Here is a 16,683-nt window from a genome sequence, read left to right on the forward strand (position 1 = left end):
AGGGGTCCCTGACTGCGAGAGGGCACAGGCCTGGCTGAGGGACTGCCCCGAGTGCACAAAGTATCAGTTCTTTTTAAAAAAGTGTATATATATATGTATATATATATATGCATGTATATATGTATGTATATATATGTATATGTATGTATATATGTGTGTGTGTATATATATATATATATATATATATGTCATGTTTTCTTATCCATTCAGCTACTTGATGTCTTTTGATTGGAGTATTTAATCCATTTACATTTAAGATTATTATTGATAAGTACATGTTTGTTGCCATTTTTATTCTTTATGCCTGTGTTCCTTCCTCCCTTTCCATTCCTTCTTTTTATAGCAGTCTCTTTAGCATTTCTTGCATTGCTGGTTTGGTGATAATAAACTCCCTTAGCCCTTTTTTTTTTTTTTTATCTGTGAAGCTCCTGATTTCACTTTCAATTGTGAATGATGGCCTTGATGGATATAGTATTCTTGGATTCAGTACCTTGCTTTTCATCATTTTGTATCCTTCATGCCATTCCCTTCTGGCCTGATGTGTTTCTGTTGAGAAATCAATTGATGGTCTAATGCACGGGTCCTCAAACTACAGCCCACAGGCCACATGCAAATACAAATATTGTATTTGTTCCCGTTTTGTTTTTTTACTTCAAAATAAGATATGTGCAGTGTGCATAGGAATTTGTTCATAGTTTTTTTTAAACTTATAGTCCGGCCCTCCAACGGTCTGAGGGACAGTCAACTGGCCCCCTGTTTAAAAAGTTTGAGGACCCCTGGTCTAATGGGAGGTCCCTTGTAGTTAACTTTCTGTCTCTCTCTTGCAGCCTTTAAGATTCTTTCTTTGTCTGTTATGTTGCCAGTTTAATTATAATGTGTGTTGGTATAGGTCTTTTTGGGTTCTTCTTGATTGGGACTCTCTGTGCTTCTTGGACTTGTCTCATTTTTTTTCTTTCCAAAGTCAGGTAAGTTTTCTGTCATTATTTCTTTAAACAGGTTTTGTATCCTCAGGATACTTTAATCTTCTTTCTTGTTTTACACACCCAACGCTAAAAGAAAATAAATTACATTGTTTTGTTTCAGAATAAAAGAAATAATTATCATAAACTGAAAAAATGTAAAAGAGTACCACCACTGCTGGTGGCAGAGGGATTCTTGCAATGTTGTGAGGAAAAGCATTTCTAAGAACCCACAGAGATGATGATTTATTCAGGCAGCAAAATTAAAGGAGTCCCATCTCTGTTTGTCTTGACATGGAAAATCAGGACCAGAAACAGAGGCAATGTACAGAGATCCTGTGCCATATTAAAGTTTAGTCCCAGTACAGCGTATCGGCTAGTTTATCGCTTAGCTTGTGTTCCTGGCTGCAATCCATTGGTTTTCTGCTATACCCAGTCTCTCACCTGTAGCTTGGATTTGGAGTGGGAGGAGGGAGGGTTGATGGGGAGAAAGAGAGAGAGATTCTTTGTTCACCTGGAATTATGTGTTCTCAGGCTTTGGAGGAACCAGAAGCTTATTCAAAATGACCAATCAGCTTCCCATGGGCTTGCATAGGGTCCCAGATGACACTGACAGGCCTCTAGAGTTAAGCACCTCCCCCTGCACCATTTTGACTTTACTGTACCTGTCCTCTCCTCCTGCTCACTCTCCCCCAACCCAGTACCTGGTGGGGGAAGGGAGGACTGTCAATTCCCCTGGAGGGACAATGCTGCGATTTCCGAATTTCCTGGTGTGAAGCTGCAGCTTCCTGGTGGAGCACACAGGCCTCTGCTTTCCAGCTAAGTATGGTCAACAGTGTCTGACTTTCCTTGCTCTTTTCCTTCAGTAAGTAACTAATGAAGGTAATACTACCTCAAGTGCTGGTTAAAGAAATAAATCTATGATTAGAATAAAACTACAATTTTGTGAATGTAGTAATTGTAATAGTGCTGCTTTGAGGGCTTATATTAGGTCCTCAACACAACCCTAGAAGTTTTTTGCTGCCCTTATTAATCTTCACTAAGGCCAGGGTAGGCCTGTGTGTTTTGATTTTAAATGCTCTTCAAATTATTCATGTTTTTGATGTTTTGGATCCAGAAAATGGTTGGACATCTTACATTTAGTTAGAGTTTCTAAGTTCACTCAAATTTTCTTTAGACAATAGCATTTTCGTAGAAACTGTTTCAGATACAATTTGGCATAATGTGTAGGTGAAATTTTAATCATTTTACCCATCTTCTTCTTACTGTAATAGTTTGTCTAAGTAAAGACCAATCAATACTCTGTGTCTTCAAGTGGTTTTTATTTAGCTTGATTGTACTCTTTTACAAGGTAGGTTTGTGAGATGGAAATGAGGAATTCAAATGTAAAGTTTTGAGGAATGGCAGCATCATTCACATATTGATGACTTCCCTACAGTATTTGAAGAGGCAAATAGTTATTTAAATCTATGCTTCTCAAACAGGTTTATGACTTTCCTGGAGTACACACTTAATTTTCTCATGCCATTAGAGAGTAACATTAGTAGAAAATACCAGAGAAGCATTTTATTTAATGTAGACAAGGGATCAGCAAACTGTTTCTGTAAAGAGCCAAATAATACATATTTCCACCTTTATAGGACATAGCGTTTCTGTTATAACTGTTTATCCTGCTGTTATCGCATGAAAGCAGGCCTAGACAATATGTAACAAATGAGCACGGCTGTGTTCAATGGAACTTTATTTACTGGCACGGATGGTGGGCTATAGTTTGCCAACCCCTGATTTGCCCATTTCTGAAATAGATGTGCTAGCAGCAAAATGGCACCAGAATGTTACCAGCAATTGGACCTTGGTTCAGCAACCTCGGTACTTGAGTTCTGGCTATGAAAGCATTCAGAGCTAAGACTCAAATGCAAGCAAAAATTTTGGTGGTTTTTTTTTGAGAGTCACAGAAATAGAAGAAGTGAGCCGAGGAAGAAGTGAGCTGGCTGGGCTGCGTTGACTCAGGAAACAAGTTACAGAAGCAAAATAAGGGCCCTTTAGAACTAAGGAGAAAGAGAGCAAGTATATATGTACCTGGGATAAGGAGAGGCGTAAGGCATGGGTGCACTAGAGAGAAAGTGCACTGGGTCTTCGAACATCAGGGTTTTTAATCCCCTCTTCGGGGAGGTCTCAGGGGAGGATCTAATAGAATATTCATCAGCTTTTCCGGTGTGTCCTTTCAGGGTCCTGGTCTCTACTGATGGGTCACCACTAGGGGAGGAAATGGTTAGTCATCTTAGCTGGTCCTGTTGTCAGCCATAGTGTCACCCCACCTGGCCTTGCTGCTTTTCTGGGCCTGAAGATGAAACACAACTGGGGCCTAGATGTTATCTTTAGTTTGGTTGAAACTGTCTCTGTGGTCAGCAGAAACCAGGCTTTGTTTATTTGATGCAGGTCAACCTCATTGTGCTGAGGGCTTAAAGCTTAAGGGAGTGAGTTGAAAGGTGGCAGCAAGGAGACAGGTTATAGGGTGTGATAGTCTAAGCAAGAGAAAGGAGGAGGGGACCTCTCAGAGGCACATGAATGGAAAGGAATGATCTGACCAGAGGCTTCGGAGAGTGCTGTGGGATCCACTGAGTGGAAGATGCCCTTGGAAGGGTGGTCAGAACTCAGGCTTCAGAGCCACTTGTGTTTGAACTTACCTCTTGGGTCTGTCACTTTCTAGCTGTGTTACTTTGGACGGGTGACTTAAGTGATTTAATCTTTAAGACATTATTTGTCTCCTTAACAATGGTATTGGTCATTTTGCAGAGAATGCAATTTGACTTATATTGAAGGTGGCATTTTTACAAATCATGTACTGTGCTTGCTTACGGATTAATCATATTAAATATTTCCCTGTGCTTTGGTCTCTACATCTGTCAGTTAGCATGATTCTGTCTTAGCAATTATTCCTTAGAAAAACAGTCTGTGTTATCATTAGATGCACTGTGTGTGCTGGTTTTTCTTTTCCTTTTGGTAGTGTGGGGAGGGAGGGGTGATTTAAATATTTTTTTTTCTGTATTTTTTAGGGTGTTTTGGAAAAACCTTAAAAATTAATCCACGTTTGCTCTAGCCGGTTTTGCTCAGTGGATAGAGCATCGGCCTGTGGACCAAAGGGTCCCAGGTTCGATTCCAGTCAAGGGCACCTACCTTGGTTGCAGGCTCCTCCCAGGCCCCGGCCCTGACAGGGCACATGCAGGAGGCAACCAATCATGTTTCTCTCACATCAATGTTTCCCTCTGTCTTTCCCTTTCTCTTCCACTCTCTCCAAAAGATCAATGGAAAACTATCCTCAGGTGAGGATTAACAAACAAAAAATTTAATTCACTTTTAAAACTTTTACATTACTTGTATAGTAATGTAAAGGTTGTCCTCCCAGTGGTAGTACCCATTTATAAAAGGTGGCTTCTGAGTTTGTGGCATAGGATTTCTTGGTATGAGGTTCATTGACTCATTCAGACCCAGGACTGTGGCCTCCTTAACCTTGGGTTTTAACCAACTACTGATCTACCTGGAGGTAAATGCCTAGGCTCTAAGGATCTATGCATTGCTAACTAAAAACCTGCAACTAACTAATTTTCTTCCTCCCTCCCTCCCTCCCTCCTTCCCTCCCTCCCTTCCTCGCAAGATACTTGCTGGTTCCTGAACTGCCTCAGTCTCCATTCCGAGTCTTCGCACACTCTGGAACCTGTTCCTGGAAGGACCTCTCACATCTCCCTCCTTCTCTCCCTCCCTCCCTCCCTCCCTTCCTTCCTTCCTTCTTTCTTTCTTTCTTTTGGTACAAATATGTTCCTTTTATTATTCTTTCTTTTTTTACATTACAGATGACTGGGTCATTCACAGAGAAGCGTGACGATGTCTGAAAACTATTTGAGACAGAATAGATTTGAAAGGGAGAAAAAGGCCATCCACCGGATTGGGAGCATTTGTGTTAGGGATGACATCTGGAATTTATTTGCATCTCCTAAGAGATTTTTTTTAAAAAAGTTGGCTTACCAATATTTGAAAATACCAGTGCTCTAATTCCCAGGGACTGTTACCTGTAGACACGACAGACAGGTGCATTTGTGATTTACCACTTAAAATTTGCTGCCAGCAAATTATTACCTAGGGAAATAATTATTACCTAGGGAAATAATTTCAGGTGTCCTCTGGAATAGTAACTAGCCATTTGATGCAAATGTAAAGCCAGATCTAGTTACTGGATTTGAAAATGATGAAGCCTTACTTTGGACAGCCAGGCAGTTGGAGCAGCTGACTATTAAAATGTTGCCCTGTCCAGTGGTTTCCCCTGTGGCTTGTTATCTCTGTGTGTTACGCACCCTCACCCAGAGGGAAACGTCTTACCACAGTTTATAGCAGACCTTCTGTTATGGGCAGCTTTTCACTCAAAAGAGAAGTTAGTCTTTGAACTTTTGGAGAAGTAATGGAAAGAAATAGCTAACTTAAAAATCCAATTTGAATTTTACCACCCCATGGCCTCTAGTTGCTTCTCTGTCTGCTCAAACCATTTTCTTTCTTTGAAGCAGACTCTTTAGCTGTAAGTTAGCAGAGGGCTCAAAGCAGAACAAGTGAATTAACAGAAAGTACAGAAATCAGAATAAATATAATAGGAAATAGATTTACTTTTATTTTGCCACTTAATCCTAGCTGATCAAACAAGATTATACATAACGTGTAATTGTCAGGTTCAAAATCCTGTCAAAAGTGCTTCATTGTTTTTAAACCATTCTCTTTTTTAAAATAAGTTGTGTTTTTTTTTTTAATCCTCACCTGAGGACATGCTTATAGAGAGAATGGGAGAGACATGGATGTGAGAAAGAAACATCAACCGGTTGCCTTCTGTACATGCCCCTACTGGCGATTGAACTCGCAACCCAGGTATGTGTCCTGGCCGGGAATCAAACTGGCATCAGTACACAGGACGATACTCAACCAACTGAGCCATTCTAGCTGGGCTGTTCTAATCATTCTTTTAGGATTTCTTAGGAGGACTGATCTTGTTGCAGTGAAATAAAAGTTTGAATTTTATTCCTAATTCACACCTAACTCATATGGTGCTATTTATATTTTCTTTTAACTTAAGTCACACTTAATGATAAACTCTCATCTCTTTCCTGCCAGACTCAGAATGAGATGAAGGCCATCTCATTCATCAAGTGCTCTAATCCTTCTACTTAGAAGTAATAGTTTCTTTTTTAGGTTGTATCTGTACCTCTTTTCTGATATGTTTCATATTCTGTCCTGTGTTATTTGTGTGGGCATCTATTTTCCCTTCTCAAGGGGAGGGTCATTCTCATCTTTTTATTTTTCAACTGCGGGTTCTAGTTCTTGTACTTTTTATAAGTACATTTGGATAAATGAATGGGTTAGCTGATATTAGTAAATATAGAGCATTTACTGAAAAAGAATTTAGAAACTGGATGGCTATCCCATTACTCTTGTTACTATTCTTACCTCTCTCAGTTATTTCCATGCATTTATTTTTATTGAGTGTGTGTGTGTGTGTGTGAGAGAGAGAGAGAGAGACAGAGAGAGAGAGAGAGAGAGAGAGAGATTAGTTGTTCCACTTATTTATATATTCATTGGTTGATTCTTGTATGTGCCCTGACTGGGGATTGAATCTGCACCCTTGGTGTGTCAGGATGATGCTCTAACCAACTGAGCTACCTGGCCAGGGCTGTCATGCATTTGAGATTTAATAATTATCAGTTCAACCAGTTGATTGCTACAAGTATTTTGAACACTTTTAGGTAGTTATCTCTATTTTGGCCCATTTTGTAATGAGTTGCAACATTCAACTTGCAAACCTTCTAAAGCTTCTGTATATTTTTTAAAAAGAACTTCCAATAAAGGAGGGGTACATGAGAAATTGGTGACTAAATGCTTGTCAAGATGATGGAAAAGTCCAAGCACATTTTGCATGACTGATGCTGTGAGGAGCCTGTTGGAGCACCAGTGTGAACACAAGAACCACTGAGAGTGTTCTACAATACTGACTACAGCCATTCTGTAGAATTGTTTATTACAGCTCACTATGGTGATGCCTGGCTTGTCTAGAACTCAGCAGTTTAGTCATTTCAACTCCCCAAACCACCAAGCTCTAAGAAAAAAAGGCCAGTGTACATAGCACATACAGATGAGCATCAAAGAGTTACAATGGGAGACCGGAGGTCTTATTTTACATAGTTCTAATGCACATCCTTGGGGCTCTGCTTAGCAGCTTTTTTGTTCTGTCCCCCACCCCAGCTCAAGGCAGAGTTAGAAGTACAAACTGTATTTCTAGAGCAACACTCAGAATTGCCTGTTAATTTGTTTCCAAGTCTGTCTCTTCTACAAACCTAGAGCTTCTATAGGACGACTATCAACTATCTATCATATATCTTTGTATCACCAGTATTTTACACAGCCTAGCACACATTAAACAAATATTCATTGAATGACTAAAGTTGGTTACCTGCCTTTGAGGCAGCAATAGAGTTTTAAGTAGCATGTTAAGGAGCAGAGAGAGCAGTTTGAAGCAGGTACACAATAACAACAAATAATAATACCTGATAACATATCAGGTGATTAAAAAAGTATGATAAAGACACAAAAAACACATTAGTCTGGGATCACTTCATTTTGGAGGGAAAAAATAGAGTACTTGAATTTTGAAAACATTGCTGCATGCTCTCACAGTACTACAATTTATGTTCATTTTGATGACTTGGAGCCAGCAATTAAAGATTGAAATATTTCTAGGATATTCTGTTTAAAGATGCAGTCAAATATGGAATGTGTTTTGGAAAGATTTCTTTGTAAAATTGCTTTAAAATGAAGTGTTTTTGGAGTTTAATGGTGTAAGTCAGTGGTAGGCAAACCACGGTTTGCGAACCACATGCGGCTCTTTGGCCCCTTGAGTGTGGCTCTTCCACAAAATACCACGTGCAGGCGCGCACGTACAGTGCAATTGAAACTTTGTGGCCCATGCACAGAAGTCGGTTTTCAGCCTGGGCAAGTCTATTTTGAAGAAGTGGCGTTAGAAGAAGTGGGGGGTGTTGGTTGGTCGGGGCCACGGGATGCGCAGCGCGGGGGAGGTACATTGTTTTGAGGTACGTTCGCTGAGGTCAAGTCCTTCCAACTCTCCCATCCACACTTGTCTATCTGAAACAAGTATACAAGATCAGTGTGGATGGGAGAGTTGGAAGGGCTCGACCTCAACAAACGTACCTCAGTCAGATTGAGGATGATTTTAGCAAAGGCCAGCTTAGGAGGACCCTAATTAAGTTAGTAACAATTACCTACCTATATAGTTTAAGATTAAAAAATTTGGCTCTCAAAGGAAATTTCAATCGTTGTACTGTTGATATTTGGCTCTGTTGACTAATGAGTTTGCTGACCACTGGTATAAGTCATTAGCTATCCCAAATGAATAATTTGTGAGGGTTCTATAGTCAAGATCTTGTTGTGTGAGGATAATGTAAGTATGTTTGGGACCTTCTCAATTTATCAGTGGTTGGTCATTCAGTCTATGTAATAAGCATCTCACATTGCTCTGGTACTCTGGGGACAGAAACACACACACACACACACACACACACACCCCTCAGAAGAATAGGTCCCAGTTATCAAAGACTAAGTTTTCTAGATACGTGAAGTTCTTTAAAATCAGAAATTGTGGGGAATTTGCAACTTAATCACCTAGCACTCTGCCCTTATGCAGTCATTCAGTGTCACCAAACACTGAGTGCCTCTCTGGGCCAGGCTCTGTGCTGGGTGCTGGAGGATTGAGGAAAGGTGAGTGCTTGGAGGCTAGAGGTGCCCAGAGCCCTGAGGATCATTTCTCCACACGGGCTCTTTCTCTTTGCAGCATAACTATGGGGAAGGTCTTTCCCATTAGGGACAAATATGTCTTTTTTTTTTCCTGATGTTACACAGGAAGATTCATAAAATGGTCTTTAATCCTAAATCAAACATATTTTAAATAGCTAAGAATGTAATTAGATTTATATAAGCCTTTCTCTTGTTCTTGACCACAGTATAGTTCCTCATTTTCAGCCTCTGGTAAATGAAAGGGGACAGATTATCTGAGATCTTGCTTCACGTGTCCTTGAGGGTTACTGACGTTTGCAGGTATCTGGCTTTGGACAGTCCTTCATGGCTTGACAGATGGCCTTCGCCCAGCAAGGGACGAGGAGCCAGGAAGACTGAATACTGCTTCATAGAGTTCCCCAGATTACAGCTTCTCAGTAGAGCCAGATGCCCCAGGAAAGCAGAACAGTGTACCTACCTGTAAAGTTGCCATGGCAACATCAAGGTACGGGGAAGAGTAGACAGAATGATTTATGAGGTTTTCTTGCCGTAGGAATGAGTCTAAAAATACACTTTCATGTCCTGTGTCTTTTTTCTCACAAGGCTAAATGCCACAGGATTTATCAAGGGGATTGAGATGCATAAAAGCTCATGACCTTATCAGAGCCCAAGGAGACCAGGGGGAAAGGCAAGGAGAGGGGAAGCAGAAGCAACAAATTAGAAAAAGTGCCCATGGTGTGCTTTGCTTTCAGTCTTCTATTAGACTGATGCTATGCCCAGATGTAAAACAGGTTTTGTAAGGTTTTTTGAAACATACAAATGTTGTATATTTAAAATGTGCGTAGAAAAAATAAAGGTTATTCACTGGGGTAAAATGAAGATACTTGCTTTCCATATTTTTTTTTAAAGTTTTCTTTCAGCTTCTGCTTTAGTATTACTGGATTTGCAAAGACATTTCCACATTAGCATGTGGAATAACATGTTATGGCAAGAGAGTTTGAAGGTGCATTTTATTTATGAAAGAAGCTCTTGGGGCAGATAGAGTTGGCACCCTTTCTGGGCGTACTGCAGTTAGCCAGAGTTTCAGATGCCACATTAATTTTTACTTTCATGAATTATACATGATTAGATACATTTTATACTGCTACATAACAAATGAGTGCACATATACCAGCTTAAAACAACACATTTATTATCTCATGGTTTCTGTGGGTCAGGACTGCAGACACAGTTTAGCTGGGTCTTTTGACCTGGGTCTCAGCAGGCTGTAATCCTGGTGTCAGCCAGGCTGTGATCTTACCTGCGGGCTCAACTGAGGGAGAATCTCCTTCCACGTTCACTCAGGCCATTGGGAGCAATCATTGTGATAGAACTGAGGGCTTCAGTTTCACATCAGCTGTTGGCCAGAGGCCACCCTCAGCCCCTAGAGCAGCGGTTATCAACTTGTGGGTCGCAAACCCTTGACAGTCGAACGACCCTTTCACAGGAGTCGCCTAAGACCATCCTGCATATGAGATATTTACATTATGATTCATAACAGTAGCAACATTACAGTTATGAATAATTTTATGTTTGGGTCACAACATTAAGAACTGTATTTAAAGGGCCAGAAGGTTGAGAACCACTGCCCTAGAGGCTGCTTGTAGCCCATTGCTACATGGGCTTCTCATAATGGCCACCTGGCTTCATTGAACCAACAAGGAGAGCCTCTGCCTGTCTGCCACCAAGATGGTATCTCACATATCTTTGTCAGAAGTAAGTTACATGTCCCACCCACACTCAAGGGGAGGGAGTTGCGTAAAGATATGAACACCAGAAGGCCATAGGGGGCATCTTAGGGTTTTGTCCATCACAGTGTCAAGTTCTATAATTTTAAAAGCTGTGCAATCTGGAAGTCTTTTCAAAATTAGCATGTGTGCAGACAAAACTATTAAATTTTCCATTTTCACTCTTTCACCGTTTGGTAAGTGAGGAAGGGCAGAAATGAAGTTGCAACCTTAATGGGAGCTGACAGGAGAGAAGAGAGGTTTCGTAGGTTTGAAAGAACAGTGAGGTGAGAGAAGAGAATATCGCCTATTCTCACAGGGAAAAATGCCAATGTGGATTAAACTATTCCAGTATGCTCCCTAATCCTCTTTGGAGCACTGAGAAAATGTGATAGAAGCTTCCTGATAGACTAACATGTGTCTCAATGTGCTTTCTGTAGACTTGGAACTTTCTGTGACTAAACCAGAAATGTTGCTTTGCATGAAATTAACAATTTCCCCCTCCACCTGATGTCTCTGACTCAGGGCCTGGGTTGTATTGTGGCCTTGATTTGTTCTAAGCTGTAAGGACACTTGATTGAAGGACAAGATTGCAGGTGCTGCCCCTATAGCCTGTGGCTGAATTGATTGTTCTCACAGCATCTAGTAAGGCCGAGATCAGAAATTTAGGAACATATGGTCCATTTTGGGATTTCAACAATTTCTTTTCCGTCTAAAATGGCTGCCTTCAAACTCACCCTCAAGTTTAATAACTCCTCCAGCGACTAGAATCCAGTTAAAAGGACCCATCTCTTAACTGACTCTTCATTTGTTTTGTAGGGCATCCATGTTTAGTACAAGGACAAATCACAATGTAGGTGATTTACTCCTTGGCCTCTTGTCCATAACATAGTGCTTGGCACATAAAAGGTGTTCAGTAAGTGCTCGTATAGCTGCTATGACTACTACTACTACTACTACTACTATATTAACATTTTTAACGTTGACATTATTGTAGGTGTCCTTTTCACCCCTTTGCTCCCCTCCATCCTCCCTCCCTCCCCCTCCCTTGGCCTTGACCACACTATTGTTCCTATCCATGGGGTATGCATATATGTTCTTTAGTGAATCCCTTCACCTTTTTTATCCAGTCACCCCATCCTCATGCCCTTGGGCGCTGGTCAGTCTGTTCCATGAGTCCATGTTTCTGGTTCTATCAATACTTAATTTTGTTCATTAGAGTCCACTAATATTAGTGAGATCATATGGTATTTGTCTTTCTCTGACTGGCTTATCTTGCTCAGCATAATACTCTCCAGGTCCATCCATGCTTTAGCAAAGGTAAAAGATCCTTCTTTTTACAGCCTAAATAAGCTTAGTTTCTTTAACCTTTCTTTTTAGGGATTTTCCTCCTAACTTTTGAAATGATTGCTGATTTTTTAAAATAACTTTTTTGTTTTTGTTTTGTTTCAAATGCCATATTTTAATGAAGCATTAAAAGGAACACAGGACAAAGCAGACCCATATTTTGGGTTGTTGTTGTAGAACTGCAGTTCTATCTAGTCAGTACCTCCAACACTTTGATGTTCCCTTAACCTCTTCATGCCAGGGCTCTGTGTGAGGTGCACTATGTCCACGGAGACAAACACACAGTGTTATGTGCTCACTCTGTTTCACAGGTCTTTTCCAGGAATGGAACTTGGGAATAACTTGTGCTCTGAAGAATGTGGAGGGAGGCTCTTACTGTCACGAGGGCCAGAAACGCGGCCGGCTCCTCACAGGCCCATTACCCGTGATTCCTGAGTAAGCCCTCTGGTGCTCTAGCTCCTGCTCACAGGAGTGATTCTTCACTTCCCACAGTCACCTGTTCTATTATTTTCTTATCTCCTCTCTCCTATGATTCATAGAAGTCACTTAATTTTTAATCCTTGTATCTATCCCTCCTACCAAGTTTCCTCTTAGGGCCATACTTTGTTCCTTCCCAATTACTCATTAATTAAAAGAGGAGACCTTGCCAAGTTAAAGTTCAGCAAATTCAGACGCTCCATGATGCAGCCCCAGAGGCTGCCCTTGGATAACTGGTGAGCTATTCTTTGAGCCAGTGACCTGTTAGGAGTGCCTGGCGGGATCAAATGAAAAGCCTTAATTTTTGTCTCTGGGTTGAAATAGCACATTAGGAGAATTGTATGAATTTATTTTTCACGAAGCTAGATTAATCTTTACCAGTTTGTTCTTGATTTTGCTTTGTCTAGTCTCAGCAAGTATAGAGGTTACACTGACGTGCCTGTATATTTCAGGAAAATCCAGTTTATGTTTCAAAGCACATGCCCCAGTTTTTAGGTTATGGTCCAATTTTTAGGTACATTATCAGGCCTCATGTTTTCAAAAGTAATTGCTAGTGACCCTGCTGAAACTAGTCAAGATACTCCGTGGTTTTCAGACAGTTTGGCATGTAACGTACAGCCTTATTGTAATGGGGAAGTCTTTAACGATCCCTGCCTTTCCACCCTGGGCAGCACACACCAATGATAAGATCACAGTGGACTTATTTTTAAAGGTCAGAAGTAAAAATAAGTACAGTAAGAAAAACATTCATTATTTATAGCTTCTTTTCCTTTGCCAATGATAGGCTACTGTTTTTCCTTTGCTATTTTATTCCTTAATAGGCGCTCATCAGTATCCCCATGTGTGCCCTATCATGCCATGAGCCTGAGCTTTGAGGGCAGGGTGACTGGTTTTTAGGTCGTTGTCACCCTTCAGCTGTGACATAGTGGGGTTGATGTGACAATTAATTCTCTAATAAGTGAAAGTGCTTTTGTTATAAACATTAAATAATAGGTAGATTGATGTGGTAAGTATTAAGCATTGATGTGCCAAATGCCAGGCCTTAATGATTTTAGCCAGAATATCTAGTATGACTATAAGATTAGTAGGGTCTTAAATGAGCACCTTCCGCTCTCTAAATGTTTCTGTTCCTGCTTTTCTCTTTATTTGTATCTCTATTTCTTTGAATGCCCACCATTATCTCTCCCAACTGAAATCAGCTTTCTGTAACCAGATATAATAGAGAAATATGTCCTAATTATTAATTCCTGTTGCTCTTTAATCTTAATGAAATAAAACCAAATGAGTGAAATGTTTATTTTTCTCTCTTTAAAAAAATCAAATAATTTGTTCATTTATCAAGGAATTAAAAAAATGTTTTTATTGATTTTAGAGAGAGGGGAAAAGAGAGAGAAATATCGATTTGGTTGCCTCCTGCACGCACCCCTACTGGGGATCAAACCCACACCTGCTTATGTGCCCTGGTTATAAACTGGTAACCCATTAGTGCATGGGACGATGCTCAACCAACTGAGCCACACTGACCAGGGTTATCAGGTAATTCTTGATGATTAATGGATCAGCAACCCAATGATTTTCAGTAGAAAAATTTTCCCCTCCTTCCTTTATGCTTTGTTTCTGGGGAGTTAATAATATGGCTACTAAAGCACTTCTAATTCAGGCTAATCTTTCTCTGTCTTTTAGAAGTGTGGATTTTATTGAATTCTATGCTTAGGTTGTCCTTAGAGACTTACTAAAAAGTATATAGTACAGGTATGAGTGTTCATAACCGTAGAGTAACAGATGAATACTCTGTTCTGGTGACGTTTTTGAAATCATGGGAAATGTGGGATCAATAATAATGTAAGGGGAATTTTGAGAATGTTAGGCACCTCATAATCAGACTGGCAGTTACCAGCTCTAGATTTGTAACTAGGGTTGTTTGGTTTTTGTTTTGTTTTTTTTCCTTTTTAGAAATCTGCTTCCTTCCACAGACTGCTGTGTGGGAAATGACAAGTCACTATGTTTTTGTTTTTATAATGGCCAAGCAAAGCCACCTCAGCTGTACCTCCTCTTGTCTTATAGCTCTAGGCTGATCTCTCCTTCTGTGCCTGTCTCTCTCTCTCAGAGAGTGTTTACATAGTCAAGTCATGACTACTGACCCAACACATTGTGTTAGTCCAGACTCTTGTGATTACAAATGACAGACTACAGGTCAATTTCATTTTAAGAGTGGGTACAGAGGTAGGAGGGTTTATTGAGAGGATTCCCCTGGCCAGGAAGGATGGAATCAGTGTATTTTCCCACATGTGCTTCTTTGCAAAGGGTTCATAGCTCAAGCTTCTTCCCTCCTCAACTGGCACAGCTGCTTAGAAAGGCTGTGCTGTTTGCTCAGCACCTTTAAAGCAGGCCCCTTCATTTGGTCACACTGTCCTTCCATCCCTCCTCCTGCCCTCTTTGGTCTGGTTAAGGTCTACTTATTCTCCTAGTCCTCTTCTCAGACCCCCAGCCTTTTTATGTGTTTTCATAAAATTCTATGCACAGGAACTATGCATTCATTCATCAAACTTTATGGTAATTGCTTGTTCATTTGTCTGTTTCCCAAGTGGCCTTCTGTAGTGTGGGAACTGTATCAGATTCATGGTTCCATTCTTTTTATTTTTTAAGTATATTTTTATTGATTTCAGAAAGGAAGGAGAGGGAGAGAGAGAGGTAGAAACATCAGTGATGAGAATCACTGATTGGCTGCCTCCTGCACCATCCCCCCTGGGGATCGAGCCTGCAACCCGGGCTTGTGCCCTGACCAGGAATCGAACCATGACTTCCTGGTTCATAGGTTGATGCTCAACCCATTGAGTCATGCCGGCCGGACTCATGTTTCCATTCTTCATCCATGGTCTCATTCATAAACAGAGAGCTTGTGGCATGAGCCTGTGATCTCTGTTCATGGTGATGTGGTAACTGTGCTTTTTTGGGCTGAGGTCAGGACAAATGCCAAGCCTTTTCCCCCTAAAGACATAAAAATCCTACTTCTAATATCCTTCATTCTAAAACCGGAGTGGATATGGTCCCCTTCTGTTACAGGCACCTCTCACCGACACTAGAGAGCTGTTCCCCGACAGAACAGCCCCCTGAGTCAGTGGGAGAGGGCTGTCCCCAACCTTGATCCTTGTCTTCTCATATAAATGAGTTTATATGAGAGACCTTGACTGCGTTGTGAAAAGCCAATTTATTAAACCAATTAAAGCATGCACCTTTATTGAAAAAGCAAAGCAAGCAAACTTAAACATCTGGCTTATGAAGCACAGAAGGGCTCTCAGCTATTGTGAAGAGCAAGTTGGGTGGTGGTCTGAGGTGTTGTTATATGCCCTCCTGTCTATAGTTCTTGAAATTCCTTGCTGACTATTTTGGTACAGATTCATTCTCAAGGTCCCCCCGACCCCTTTTTTACTTTGTTGTGGCCTCCCCAGAATTCATGAGAAGCACCTGGCGACTTTATCTTGACAAGCCTTGAGACTGCTGGCTTCCCTCCTTAGGGAATAAAACTGCCTTTTTCTCCTTTCCCCTCCCCTCCCCCTTTCTGCATTCTCTCATTAGGGAGGGTTTTTTGTTTTTTGGTTTTTTTTTTTTTAAACCATTTGCTCTGTGTCCTTGCTGGGGAAGATATTGGCTTGTTAGTTACAAGCTGGCTGCCTTCACTGCTTGGCCTTGTTTTAACTTTGTATCTCAGTTGCTCTATTCCTACTGCCCTGGAATCCTGTAACACTTTCACCAACAAATTCAGTAAACAGTATGAATATGTGTGTAAAAAGCCTTTTAGGTCAGTTGTTGTTTTGGTGATAGTCAAAGGTTTGTGAAATAGCTAATCTAATAAAAGACAAACATGTAAATTGATCATACCTTCACTATGCCTTAAGCCACGCCCACCAGCCAATCAGAGCGACTATATGCAAATTAACCCAACCAAAATGGCGGCCAGCAGCCATGGAGCTGAAGCGAGCAGGAGGCTTGGTTGCTCCTGTGATGGAGGAAGCCAAGCTTCCCGCCTGGCTCTGAGCTCCACTCAAAGCAACAAAGTTTCAATTATAGAAGTAAATAAACCCCAGATGCCTGCTTTCAGCCAGCCATGGCCACAGAGCTGGAGTGAGCAGGAGGCTTCCCTCCCACCCATCCGGGCCGGCTCGGAGCTTCTCTCAAGGCTACAAAGTTTCAATTATAGAAGGTAAATAAATCCCAGAAGAAAAAAAAAAGAAAGAAAAAAAGGATAGCTGGGAGCTTCCATTGCCGGGGGCCTTGGCCAGCCTGAAAATGGCCCTCAGCCCCTCACCCAGGCT

At 41.0% G+C, this 16,683-nt stretch overlaps 1 protein-coding gene across 6 annotated transcripts in view; it reads left to right on the forward strand.

Annotated features, from left to right (window-relative positions):
• ST7 (suppression of tumorigenicity 7) overlaps positions 1 to 16,683 on the forward strand; it is a 240,475-nt gene that overhangs the window by 59,466 nt on the left and 164,326 nt on the right. Inside the window, exon 2 of one of the 6 annotated variants that reach the window (XM_015567991.1) lies at positions 3,438 to 3,440. The exons of 3 other annotated variants lie outside the window; for them this stretch is intronic. In XM_015567991.1, the coding sequence (XP_015423477.1) occupies positions 3,438 to 3,440 (3 nt within the window). Of the gene's footprint in view, positions 1 to 3,437; positions 3,441 to 10,754; positions 10,834 to 16,683 lie in introns of those variants that run through there. 2 more of the 6 variants (XM_015567997.1, XM_015567993.1) reach the window with 2 other exon arrangements.

This window comes from Myotis davidii, unplaced genomic scaffold (assembly GCF_000327345.1).
Source record: "Myotis davidii unplaced genomic scaffold, ASM32734v1 scaffold384, whole genome shotgun sequence".
In the NCBI taxonomy this organism is placed as follows: Eukaryota; Metazoa; Chordata; class Mammalia; order Chiroptera; family Vespertilionidae; genus Myotis; species Myotis davidii.